Here is a 14,481-nt window from a genome sequence, read left to right as displayed (position 1 = left end):
ACTCAAACTTCCCTTAGCTTCATCTGACAGCTTAAGGAGCGAGGTTGTTGGAAGCACTGATATCTACTTTGATAAAAAGCAGGAAACAAGTGACTTCCAAAATTAATCTTCGAACATGGAAAGCTTTCCTTCACTTTGCCAGTGGTTCTTGGGATCCTTCTGTGCCCTTGGATGTCAGGGTGGTTTTGGACTTTTTACAAAGATGTCTGGAGAAAGGCCTTAAAGTCAGTACTCTTAAGATCCTGATAGTTGCGTTCATGGAAATTTAATTTGTGAATCTTGATTTTGTCAACAGATTTGTCAAGTGGACTGGAAAGATTTGTCCTTCCTACCTCTCCTCAGTTCCACCATGGAATCTAAATGTGGTCCTCTCAGCCCCCATTGAACCTGCCTTTGAACCATTCTCAGAGATTTTTTCTTAGGATTTATTCTTAAACACTGTTTTTCTCCTGGTCATAACCTCTGCGAGGAGAGTTGGTGAGATCCAGGCTTTCTCTTGTATGGCCCCTTATCTGGCTATCTTCGAAGATTTAATTGTCCTGAAACATTCTCTGGCCTCCTTACCTAAATTAGTCTCAAAATTCCACTGTCAAAAGTTTCTCTTCTCTCATATGGTTTTCTGTCTGGTTCTGTGGAGGAAGTTTGATTTTACAATTTGAATGTACGCAGTTGCGTGTTGAATTACCTGTAGGTTAATAGGGATTTCAGAATATCGGGCCATCTTTTTGTTTTAGTATCTGGGTAGTAATAAAGGATATGCTGCAAGTAAAACTACCATTGTTCTCTGGATTAGAATGACTATTGTGCTCTGCTACCAAGCTAAGGGTGTCTTGCCCCCAAAAGTTCTCAATTCCCATTCCACCCAGGCTGTGTCTACCTCACGGGCTGAGGAAGCCTTGGCTTACTTAGAACAGATTTGCCGGGAAGCTGCTTGGGCTAGTTCATCCAGTTTTTTAAGACATTATAAGCTGGACATTTTGTCTAATAACGATTTGTCTTTTGGCAGCAAAGTCCTATCTGCAGCTGTCCCACTCTTTCTTTTTTGGTTTATTCTATAAATCCTCCCGATTACTGTCATTGTGGAGACCTGTCCAATTACCAGTAATTGGATTTTCCATTTGCCTCCACAATGGCACTTGAGATTCCTACCGTTATTTGTATTTTCATATTGTTTTTTTTTTTGTCTTATTGATAGTACATATGTTTCACCACATCTAACTTCATGTCCTAGGTAACTGGAGTAGGTTAAGAGGAGGGGGCTTTTAATTGCTGTTCTCCATGTTGTTTCCTGTCCCTGAGGAGGTGGGGTAACCCTCCTGGTAAGTGCCGTTGTGAAGGCTAATGGAAAATCAAATTACCGGTAAGAGGGATCTTCATCTTTTTTTTTAACCCCGTTTTTTCATTCCGCTCTGTTCTAAATATCAAATAACAATGTGAAATTCTATGGGAGAAAAATATTCACATTTTAAATAAGTTTGCCATTGTCGTACTCCAGACATCCATTGCAATAACCCCTACATCTATTTCTCATTTACTCCTGATATAAGCATTTGTGAAGTCGCCTTCACAACTCTTCAACAGTTTATACATTTTTTGCTTTTTCCTTTTTTATTGTTTCAGCTAACAAAAACCTCATTTTATTTAATCTAGCAAATAGTACGACTACCCAAACCTTCTTTTCTTAGGCAAGGTTTCATCTGATGATTGTAACATCTCTTACTATTCTGTATTACATTTTCTTTATTCATATCTTGTATTAATCAGCTCTATGCACTACAGAGTAGACAGAGCTGTGTCGTTTATTTTGGTGACCGAGCTATTGGCCAACAGCTGATTGGTGGGGGTGTTGGGTGTCAGACCCCTGCCGATCTAAAATTGATGGCCTGTCCTGTGGATAGTTAGATAAATATGTACTCTGCACACCTAGGGTCCGGTGTGGGTGCCTGTGAGAGTGGTTTAGACAATATAGAGTTAATCCACGGCACTCCAAGAGATTGGTGCAAAATAAAGTTTCACATTTAATTCTTAGTTTGCAGAATATCATTTGTGTGCATCCAGTGCAATTCATTTATACATCATAAGTATTTTAAGCCATATCAGATAAGTAATTCCCGGACGTTTCGGTCTTCCGACCTTCTTCAGCGGGGTCTGATGGCAGTGAAGAGAGGCTGGCGCTGGGTGTGTACACACCCAGCGCCAGCCTCTCTTCACTGCCATCAGACCCCGCTGAAGAAGGTCGGAAGACCGAAACGTCCGGGAATTACTTATCTGATATGGCTTAAAATACTTATGATGTATAAATGAATTGCACTGGATGCACACAAATGATATTCTGCAAACTAAGAATTAAATGTGAAACTTTATTTTGCACCAATCTCTTGGAGTGCCGTGGATTAACTCTATACTGTTTTTTGGATAGGCCATCAGTATAAAAATCCTGGAAAACCTCTTTGATGTAATCTGCATCCAGATTTGCAATAATTATACAGTAGGTCAGTATATGTAGATCTTTGCTCTTTTCAGATTATTTTTAACATAATAATGCTTCCTAAGGGTTTATTCACACAGTGAAAATTTCACATGGATTTTTGTTGCATATACTGTTCTGAAATCCATGTGAAGTCTATATCCCATTATTCCCAATGGAAATCTATGTTGTCATTTATACAATGGGTTAGCCACTTTTCGATTAGCCCCGTTAGCTATGGCAGTTAATGCAAATCTAGAACAGAAATCTGAAAGTCCGCTGCAGGTTCCACAGAAAAATCTGTTACACCTACCCTAAGGCCTCTTTCACACGAGCGTGTCCGGATAAGGTCCGGATGCGTTGCGGCAAACCCGCGCGAGTAGGTACGCAATTGCAGTCAGTTTTGACTGCGATTGCGTTCCGTTGTTCAGTTTTTATCGCGCGGGTGCAATGCTTTTTGCATGCGCGTGATAAAAAACTGACTGTGGTACCCAGACCCGAACTTCTTCACAGAAGTTCAGGTTTGGGTTCAAGGTTGTGTAGATTGAATAAAAAAATAAATTAAAAAATTTAACTCACCTTAATCCACTTGTTTGCGCAGCCGGCATCTCTTCTCTTTATAACCATGTTATAAGGGAAAATACCCTTATAACATGGTTATAAAGAGAAGAGATGCCGGCTGCGCAAACAAGTGGATTAAGGTGAGTTAAAAAATTTTATTTATTTATTTTTTTAACCTTTCCAGCCCTATTTTACTTAGCATTCTGTATTCAGAATGCTATTATTTTCTCTTATAACCATGTTATAAGGGAAAATAATAATGATCGGGTCCCCATCCCGATCGTCTTCTAGCAACCGTGCGTGAAAATCGCACCGCATCTGCACTTGCTTGCGGATGCTTGCGATTTTCACGCAGCCCCATTCACTTCTATGGGGTCTGCGTTGCGTGAAAAACGCACAAAATAGAGCTGGCTGCGATTTTCACGCAACGCACAAGTGATGCGTGAAAATCACCGCTCATGTGCACAGCCCCATAGAAATGTATAGGTCCGGATTCAGTGCGGGTGCAATGCGTTCAACTCAGGCATTGCACCCGTGCGGAAAACTTGCCCGTGTGAAAGGGGCCTAACAGTTTGACTATGTAAACGTATACCATGCACTGACAAGATGCGCCAAGTTTGTCAAAATGGTACTTGTTTTGTGATTGATTTGGCTTTCTTTTTGTAAGGTAATTCACATTTTATTTTTTAAGCCCACTCTTATTTGCTGCACAGAAATGCTGCACCGCAGTAATAAATTTGGCACAGATTACAATGCCGCTAAACCACACCCACCTTGAAGCGAAAACAGGTGATTGAGGCACATAACCATTCCTTTTATCGCAAACCATTAATAAATATATTTCATTTTGGTGCAGTTCATGCCGGAAAACAGAAGTAACAGTTTTAGTAAATGCGGCTATTATTTTTAATTGTGAATGTTTTTCATGTAATTTTTTAATCATTATATAAATTATTCCAAAAGGGCCTACAGATGTATCACTGATCATGGAAAGCTCATCACAATATAGTCTATCATTTATTTATCTAAAACTCACAGTATACCTGCATCTACAAAACATGCACATATAAAAATGTCACATATACATAATTAGCAGGGGTGTATTTTTGCCATTTTGGAACTGCCTATTTTAGCAGCTTTATGAATTAATTTTCAGAGAACTATTACATTCTATAAGAAATTGGTGATACCACAGTCTATCTGCTCCAATTTGGACAGGTCTGTGAAGGCCCATGGTGATGATGATTTTTATCGGATTTGGATTAATTTTCCTGGATCAGGATTGTATTGTTTCTAATACATACTAATCAAGTATATGTGACCATGTTTTATATATTTTGTCAAAGCAGGTACTCTGTGCGTTTCGGTTATTAACGTTGAAAATGCAGTGCAATCTGCAGGCAGCATGGTTCAGATCAGCAGGAGCTGAGCAGATTGTTATATATTATTATGGGAAAAGATTCAGTAAAACTTGTCATTTATTCCCGTTAACCTCTGCTTAGAAGTCACTGAGACTTTCCTGTGCAGTGACTGACTGCTATCTCTATACACTGTCATACAGAGGACTCCTAAGTTATACTGACTCTTTTCCCATAAAACTACGTTAACAGTCACACTTGGTGAGTGTATATATCAATCTACTCATCTCCTCCTACTCTTTAACATGCCCACAGATTGACAGATTGTATTTAAGGCTACTTTCACACTCCCGTTTGGTGCGGATCCGTCATGGATCTGCATAGACGGATCCGTTCAGATATTACAACCGTCTGCATCCGTTCAGAACGGATCCGTTTATATTATCTGTAACATAGCCAAGACGGATCCGTTTTGAACACCATTGAAAGTCAATAGAGGACGGATCCGGTTTCTATTGTGCCAGATTGTGTCAGTGAAAACGGATGCGTCCTGGCACACAATGTAAGTCAATGGGGACGGATCCGTTTTCACTGACACAATCTGGCACAATAGAAACCGGATCCGTCCTCTATTGACTTTCAATGGTGTTCAAAACGGATCCGTCTTGGCTATGTTACAGATAATATAAACGTTTTGAACACCATTGAAAGTCAATGGGAGATGGATCCGTTTTCTATTGTGCCGGATTGTGCCATAGAAAACGGATCCGTCCCCATTGACCTACATTGTGTGTCAGAACGGATCCGTTTGGCTCAGTTTCTTCAGACGGACACCAAAACGCTGCAAGCAGCGTTTTGGTGTCCGCCTCCAAAGCGGAATGGAGACGGAACGGAGGAAAACTGATGCATTCAGAGCGGATCCTTTTCCATTTAGAATGCATTAGGGCAAAACTGATCCAGTTTTGGACCTCTTGTGAGAGTCCTGAACGGATCTCACAAACAGAAAGCCAAAACGCCAGTGTGAAAGTAGCTTAAATAGTTTTCATTCTCTAGGTATCTGAGGTGGTTTGGGAGCTTGCTTTTGATCTAATTTGATATGGTTTTTGTGGGTTACGGAAGCGCCAGTGCACTCGCTGCGTTTGCAGTAACACACACGAACACGCTGCCTAATTGTTTTTGTGCTGAAGCCATAGTGGGCAAACTCTGCGTGAACTGACCTGTATAATAATCTGATATGTTGTCATTTCAGAGCCCCGGTTTATTCTTCTCCCGGTCGTCCTTCACCACCTCCACATGCATCTGCAGGAGCAGAGAGATCTTGTAATGTGCGCTCGTATCCTTAGCAACATGTTTTGTCTCGGCAAGAAAAGCAGCTCTGTAAGTAATTGCAAGATGCTTATTATATACATTAACATACAGCATGCTGGATAGTAATGCAGGGCACACTGTAACCCATTCCCACAGTAATCTATATATAGGAGAAACACTCTGCAGGTGCCTGGCATACAGCTGTAAAGCTATCCTTTCAGCCCGCCTCAATTTTAATAAATTGCCTGCTCTTTTGCTAGGCATCTTCTCTAATCTCTAATTACTAATCACAAATTAACTTGCATAATGTGGAGAATTTTTGATTATATGCTGGGCCTTATCTGTTCCTGTGACACCAGCAGTGCCACTTACCAGTGTTATAGGAACTATCAATCCAAGCGGAAGAAGAAGATAATGATGTTAAAATCGGTTGATTCACCGTTGAAAGTTTTTTTTTAAGGTTTTCTTTTTACTTGTGCATTGACTTCTGTTCATAGTGAATCATGCTTATCAGGGACAAATCCCATTGGCAAATGTGAACAGAGCATAAATGCAAGCATTGGATTGACTTTACCTTCCTGCACATGGACACCGAGTACTTGCTAAGCAGCGATAAAGCTGATGAATCGGATAAACCTGCCAGACAACCATCTAATATGTATATGGGCCACCTGACCTGATATTAGGATGCCTTATTTTTATATTCTTGGGTAGATAAGCCACCGCCAGAGTTGTCTGGCAGCAACTTTCTCCTCTCATCCTGTTCAGAATACATGCATGCTCAGCCAAGTATGCATGTTTATGGGGATGGTCAGGTGAGATAGCTGTCGGACAGGCAAGCATGTATGGCCAGAATAAAGGGGTATTTATACGCTGCTGCAGCCAATGACTGGCCTCTGCAGACACGAGCAGCATGTAACATGCCGTTTTGATATTTATTTATTTTTATTGTTTATTTAAATTTTTGGAAAAGTAAGTGATATGAATTAATTTTTTTAAACAACTTTTTGTTCCTTTTTTTTCCCTTCTTTTTTTTGGCCACATGGACTCCAACATGTAATCATTAGATTGCAATTTGCATAAAGTAATGACATTTTATTCTTTACAATATACAAAGATCGGTATATTCCAATGCAGTGCTGCCACCTGCATGCCTGCTTTGGGATATACCAATAGTAGGCCTAGAAGCCTAGGCATAGTCGGTCCACATCACAACTGGCTTCACATGCATTCCCCATCAGAGTCTCTACAGGATGTAATTCCATTCCCACCTTGCAGCAAGTAATGGATTACGTTGCAGCTTGAGTACATGAATATGTTTCCTGAGCTCACATCACTCCATTACGCTCAGTTTGCAGGCATTGTAAGTTCCACATAGTGCAAAAACATTTTCCATAAACTAAAGACCGTAATTTTTTTTTATTATACTCGCGGTATAAACTGCTCATCTAAAAACGAGCACAGTGTACACCAAGATACTTCTTCAGGAGGACCGGAATCTCTCGGTATACCTCATACTTGTATTTTAATGTGCAGCTTCTGTCTGTCTGTTACTTTTTTCTTAGTTAGCTGTCATAGCTTTTTACTCTATAATCTTTTATATATTTGGTTATTTTTAGGAAAAGTCCGCCATGAAGGAAATTGACGTGATTGTGAACAGCTTGCTGGATATTTTATTACGGACTATTTTAGAGATTACAAGTAGACCTCAGCCCTCAGGCTCTGCAATGAGACTTCAGTTTCAGGATGTGACTGTAAGTATTTTGTCTCGGCATGTAGACAGTTTACTGTAATAGAAATTCTTTCTCACTGTTTAAACATGTGGAACACTTCGTGCCCCAGCTATGCATGTAGTAACATGGGATGTGCATTCATCTTGCACGGTTTCTTGAATTCATGTTTCTGAAGTTTTAGTAGAGTATTAAGACCTTTATGGCTGCTAATGATTAAAATTCCAACTACTGCTTTTGTTCCATAAGTTGCCAAAAGGGTAATTTTCACTTTTGATGTAATTTATTTCTTTATGTTCTATGATCGTTTTTAATTCAATAGGGGTTTCTTCTACAAAAATAATGGTAACCTAAAAAAAAAATAGAATCTTCTAATTGTAATATACTTCCTCTGTGTCGTACACCACTGGTTTCTGTGCTCCAGTGCAATGGGTAGGACACAGTCATGTGTCCATTGCTTTCTTATGTACAGAACATCACTGGTGAATATCACCACAGCCTACAATGGCTATGTAACATAACTTCACTATGAACACATCACTTCATCCGAGTTGTCACATTCCACTACAATGAAATTTTTGTGTTTGTCAGGGTTTTTGTATTCACCAAACCTTTTCAGATGGGTCATAGCTCTGTTTTTCTGATATAGCGCACCAAATTAAATCGGCAGCTGGTGGCGTTTTTCATTTTAATTTTGACCCAGCTGTAGTTAACCCTTTCCCACTGTGTGATGTGCGATTACGGCACAGAGTGCTGCTATTTAACGCTGAGTGCCATAATTGTACGTCACGGTGAGAGAGCGGGCTCAGGAGCTGGGTCCATAACATCGCTTCCAGTAGCCAACTGTATTACATAGCAGGCTCCTGGCATTCACTACTAGGATTGGAGATAACCCTGATCCTGCCAGTTTATCCCCCTCAGATGCCACGGATAATAGCGACTGCGGCATCTGAGCAGTTAAACAGTGGGAAGGAACTCCCTCTGTCCTACGATCGGCACCCTGCAAATGCATTCACAGGATTCAGAGTACTTGACATAACGGCAAATGGCCCTCTGAGAGGCAAAATGTATTAGATTGCTAGTCAGAATGACTATGCACTGTAGTAGTATGAGCATGGAGTGCCACCTCCTCTTTGAAAAGCTGATCGGCGGGGATGCCCGGGTGGAGGACCCACGTCGATCAGATATTGATCATGATATATCCTGACGATAGGTCATCAATATATATGGCTGGACAACATCTTTAAAGGGGTAAAGGGACTAAATGAGTCTGTCCATTAGCTCAATAGTAGTGTCGTTTTTCATTACCAAGTTGTTCAGGTATATTTTACATACTTATATTTATTTATATTCTTATATTTATACACTTATATTTCTTACCATGGTTCCTTATAACATACAGTTAGTATTTTATATTATACAAACTAACTACACTTAGTACATTCTAAATTTTACATAGGGTGGTTGAGGAGTTGGTAATAGCATGCAATCTAATTAGTAGTGTACGAATTAAAGATGTTGCCTGAGTTATTTAAAAATGTGACAAACAAAATACTTACCCTTCTGATCCCCAGCCACTTCCAGCTTCCTCTGCCTCACTCAAGTGGCTGCAGTGGTCATATGCCTTATACACATGTGACTGCAGCGGCCAATCACTTTCCTCAGTAATCTTGTGCCCTAAACTGCAGAGGACGGAGACTGAGATGTGTACAGATTTCTCTCGTTATGTTATCACAGACCACATTTTGCATAATCACGGTCTTAGTACGTTAATGATAATATCTTTGGTGCTCTAGGGTGGATTTGGGTTAATACTTAAAGGGACTCCCTATCCAACATAGCTGTGGTTCACCTGATTAAAACATTGTTTTTCCTTTGTTGATCTGAGGCTCTGTTTCTGACTTGCGATACCTTTTCTTACTATGCAAATTAGGGCTTTGGTGCAATGTGGGTGATATAGTAAGATTAATTAAACATAATTAAATCTTGGATATAACTAGGTTGCAATATTTGGTATGAAAGCTAGATGGCTACAGAGGGGACGTCATGTATCTAGACGAGGAATTCCTCTGCTTTGGTTTTCCCACAATAGTGTCCTTAATTGTGTCCAGACGAGGATATATACACTACTCTGTTGAAACGCGTCACAATCCTATTGGCTCATTTATGTTTTTAGGTTGTAAGGGAAACACCCAGGTTTTTGCTAATAAAAGGAGTCTTCTGCTGTTTGGGGTCAGAAGAGGAACAGGAGTACTCAAATACCACCATGAATCATTACTTCTCATTCTTCTGCCCCTAGACTAAATTTTAAGATTTGGAACAACTTAGTTAGATCCCTTGTTTAGGGATCATATAAAAATTTTACCATGACAAGGGCATCACCGTTGCTCTTGTTGCACCCAAGCTCCACTCCTTTCTGGGGCCAGCCCCTCCCTGGCTGCTTTGCTTGATAGGCCCAGCCAGTGGCAAAGCAGCTAGAGAGGTAGAGAGGGGCCGGCCACAGAAAGGAGTGGAGCTTGGATGCAACAAGAGCAATGGTGACTACCTCATTGCATCAAAGGCCTAATTTGCATATTAAGAAAAAGTGCAATAACTCAGAAACGGAGCCTCAGATCAACACAGGAAAAACACAGCTATGTCTCTATGTACACAATTTTGATAGGTAGGTTGCTGGTGACGGATTCCCTTTAGTATGCCTGGAGAACTAAATTGGGATAGAGGTTAAAGGGGTTGGACACTGGTTTAATATTGATGACTTCTCCTTAGGTCCGACACCTGGCATCCTGCCAATCATCTGTTTGAAGGCTTCTGCAAGCACTGCTTCCGCTTCAGAAATATCTGTGCGTCAGCTAGCTTGTAGAGTCCTCGACATTGTGTTTGTGTCTTTCTCGGACATAGCAGTAAATGTGGTAAAACTGAAAAAAAGAAATTGAAAACCTTTATTTGCTGTGTGATGTTAGAAGTTATGGAGAGCATCTGGTTGCATTGTTGGCAGTGATATGCCGCAGCTTTGCTGACTGTTCAGAATTTGTCATTTTCTTCCTCAGAGAGCCAATTAAATGTCAGTAAGTTCTAACAATATGTCCCTGTCATTCTGCAGCTTGTGCGAGCGTGCTGCAAAGTACACCAGTGTTCTCCAGTCATAGCTAGGATTCTTTTATGGGGAAAGCTAGGGGTTAGTACCGTGTGTCTAATCTGTCAAAAGAGGAGAGCAGTTTTAATATTCCTACGTAAGCATATTTATGGTTTATGTGTGAAGATTTATTTAGCATGATATAAAGTAGTGCTTGGTACTGTATGAGCTTTGTATTGTCATAATTGTTTCAGGGTGAATTTGTTGCCTCTTTACTGTCCTTGTTGCGGCAAATGACCGACAGACACTACCAGCAACTTCTAGAAAGCTTCAACACAAAGGATGAACTTCGAGTAAGTTATGAACAGGAGAGTTTTTTCCATATAATTGCCATATTTACTGTATACTATAATGGTATATTTGGAAGAATTGCTATTTGTTTGGGTTTCAAACCAATGAGCCCTGTCTCATATATATGAATTTTTTCAATGCTAATAGCTTCAAGCTCAGGCTCCCCATCAATTATCTGGAGGAGAAAGTGGCTACTAAGACTATGATTTATTAAGACCTGCATTTGCGGCGCCAGTCTTGATGGGCCTTGCACTGTCGGAGCAGGCGTTTAGTTAAGGCCTTCGGCAGTCCATGCACCAGACTGAAATCTACTCCAGCTTGTAGTTTGCATAGATTTCAGTGGTCATTTATTCCAGTTTCTGGCATAAATGATGATAAATGTCCCGGGGCTGGTCAACACGTCCATGTCACCTTTTCATAAACTGACGAGGGTGGCATAAAGTCGCAAAGCCAAGTTTTTAGACTTTTTAATGCCAAATCCATGGCTTGGGGGATGATAACTCTACCCCTAAGTGTATTGTTCTTTCTGAACGACCTGGCAGGCCTGTGCATTACACAGACAGCTCACTGATTACAATGGCCATTATTGAATGCTTCCTTTTCCCAGTGCTGGCACTTAAGGGGAATTAACATTTGCTGCCAGGTATCTTTTCAGATTATCAATGTACAATTGTGATTGAGTAAAATACATTTCACTATTTTGTTCTGATAACCACCGATAGATTTCCATAGCAGGGACAGGTTTCAGATGATGTAATCCTCTGGTACGACTGGATCACTAATGGAAAGAAAATGCTATTGCTTCCTTTCTGGGGTTTAAAATAACTGTGTCTCACCAGTGCACCTTGTCCTCAGTGTCCATCATGTAGACTGTTTGAATTATCAAAGGAGGTCCTGTCTCGGCACTTATATATGAAGATGGTGTTCATCAAAAGTAAAGCAAGACTGCGGCATAAAATAAATTGAGAATATTTTCCACAGAGGTCTTTTAAGTGGTCGCATGAATATTGAGCGTTTTGTTGAGTAGTTCATTATTTAGTACTTCGCTAATGAAGGACACATTTTCATTTATAATTAATAAGTAAGTCATAAGTCTTTTTGGAAAAGGCATGTAATTCAATTAAGCAGTACATTTTGAAGTTATTTTCCTTTATGATTAAGTAATCAGAAGTGCAACATTTGAAATAAGTTCCTATATTTATCATGATCGGAACATTAATCTTTTGAACACAAGAAATGCACATTATCATGCTATGATCAGAATGATTTACTTCATCCATTTATTTCTGAATGCTTAAAATACAGAGATAACCAAAACAAAATATTCGATAACTCCCATCTTGTAAAGTGATGGCATAGCGCTAGGCTATATGTCACATTATGACTGGTGGGGGCCCCCACCGATCTGGAGAATGATGTAGTGCTCTATTTCCTGGTACAGGGGCGCCCAACCACTGTGTAGGGAAATGCAGAGTGGCCCTATTCAAGCATATGAGGTGTGCATCAGTACCTTGTGCAGCCTGGTGGCTAGCACTGCAGCATCACTGTGGCCCTTTGGGGTGTTTGATCCCCAAGGTTCCTACATTTAGAATATCCCTTTAACTTGATATATTTAGTGGGTTAAAGCTGCACTTTTTTAACATTAAGTGCAAAAGCTATTTATACAGATATTTGTCAGCATTAGGGAAAAAAAAACATCCATATTGAACACGAATTAACCTGTGTCGAGATCTGTACGCATTGGTGTGGTCCATAATGACAGACTTCACCGGCTTAAACAGTTTAAAAATCCAAATCAGATACACTTGGCAATCAGAGTCAAGACGTCACTTTAAACAATCCACAGAGACAACAAAACATAAAGAAAATTCCTGTCCATCTGGGCATTAACTATACAGAGCAGTTTCCTCACCTGGTACTCAGAAAATGGGAGATAAGGCTTACAAACAACTTTCAGCTTCCAGGTACAGACACTCAATGAGCCTCTCAGCCCTGTATTTATTCCCCCAGTAATGAGTCCAGCAGCTACACCTGGGTTGCTGTTGGCTAGAGGAAATTATAGTACTGGAGTGGAGAGGGAATGGCATGTCACACTACCAAACTACCTTTCAGCCCATTTAACAATTTGAAAAAGTGCCTCAGCAAGCTACAATTTGCTGAAACAACCCAGCTTTCCTGGATTCTTTTTACCTCACCCATCTGAGCATTCTGGGGGAGATATACACCCCCTCCAGTACTTTACCAGCCACTATGTTACACCTTAAGGTTCCCCCACACTTAATCCACCTGCTATATGATAGTTTTAAAAATAAAATGATAAAAAAAACACCATGTAATACTCCCAAAACTTGTACTGCAGTGTAAGTTAAAATGTGAGGATATAGTTTTATAACACTTTGACTATGTCTACTACCACTAAGCAGTGGCCTGAACATATCTGGGAGAGGACTCTTTAATAAACAGTATTGTATGCAATCTACTCACTCTAATTCATAGATTCATATTCATAGATGAATTAGAGGGACTTCTAACCACCCAAAATGCAGTTTTACAAAGGGATTGGGAATGTTAAAATTAGAATCGGCAAGAACAATACACCCGGCTGGCACCCCCATAGAACTGCCTATTCTTGACCACAAGATTAGAACATGTTCTATTTTTTTCCGGAGCCGCGTACCGGAAGATCGGGGGCACGCTCCCGAAATGCAGATGCGGACAGCACACTTTCATAGAGAATGAATGGATCCGCACCCAGTTCGCAATTTGCGGAACGGATGCGGACCCATTCTGCAGACGTGTGAATGGACCCTTTGGATGATATTTGCAGACAGAGAAATAATTTTGAACATTTCTTATATCTTGTGCAAAGTTTGAGCTTGTTTCGTAATAACTTGCAATATGAAATCATTGCAGTCAATTTTACTAGTCTGATACATATCATGATGCACTAGTCCCTGTTTGTCCTCATGATGTATGTGACTGAGTAATTATTTTATGAATTTTCTTCATTGTGTTTTAATAGGTGTGATCTTTATTCACAGGATTTTTTGCTGCAGATTTTTACAGTGTTTCGAATACTTATAAGACCGGAAATGTTTCCTAAAGATTGGACTGTTATGCGGTTTGTTGCCAACAAGTAAGTTTTTATTTTTTATGTAACCCTGAATGAATAAACCCTTGCCAATTTTCTTTTTTTTTTTTTGCTTTCAGTTTTTCCTGGTCTCCCAAGAGCCTTAACTTTTTTTTTTTACTTTATCTTTAATATAGCTGTAGGGAAAAACTGGGGAAAAAAATTATTTGTCAGGGGGAATTGAAAAACAGAACCCACGATTCAGCCTTTCTTTTTTGTTTGACAGCATTCAACAAAACACGATATCTTTATTCTGCGGGTCAGTACAATTACAGTGATACCAAATTTCTATTTTTTTTCTTGCGTTACTACAGACTTAAGAATAAAAAAAACTTTTGGAAAAAAAGTGCTATGTATTGCCATATTCTGACACCCAGACGTTTTTTTTTTATTTCTAGATACAGCTCTGTGTTTTTTACAGAGCAAGCTATAGTTTTTATTAGAATGCATATGACTTTTTGCTCACTTTGTATTTGGTTTTTCAGTTTCAGGGCATGACTATG

General features: G+C 39.8%; 1 protein-coding gene across 1 annotated transcript in view; it reads left to right on the top strand.

Moving 5' to 3' along the window:
* DOCK4 (dedicator of cytokinesis 4) overlaps window positions 1-14,481 on the top strand; it is a 321,839-nt gene that overhangs the window by 189,649 nt on the left and 117,709 nt on the right. Inside the window, exons 25-28 of the mRNA XM_040411036.1 lie at window positions 5,636-5,763; window positions 7,314-7,448; window positions 10,752-10,850; window positions 13,890-13,984. Of these exons, the coding sequence (XP_040266970.1) occupies window positions 5,636-5,763; window positions 7,314-7,448; window positions 10,752-10,850; window positions 13,890-13,984 (457 nt within the window). The remainder of the gene's footprint in view (window positions 1-5,635; window positions 5,764-7,313; window positions 7,449-10,751; window positions 10,851-13,889; window positions 13,985-14,481) is intronic.

Source organism: Bufo bufo, chromosome 1 (genome assembly GCF_905171765.1).
Source record: "Bufo bufo chromosome 1, aBufBuf1.1, whole genome shotgun sequence".
Classification (NCBI taxonomy): domain Eukaryota; kingdom Metazoa; phylum Chordata; class Amphibia; order Anura; family Bufonidae; genus Bufo; species Bufo bufo.
This window is presented reverse-complemented; position numbering and strand designations above follow the sequence as displayed.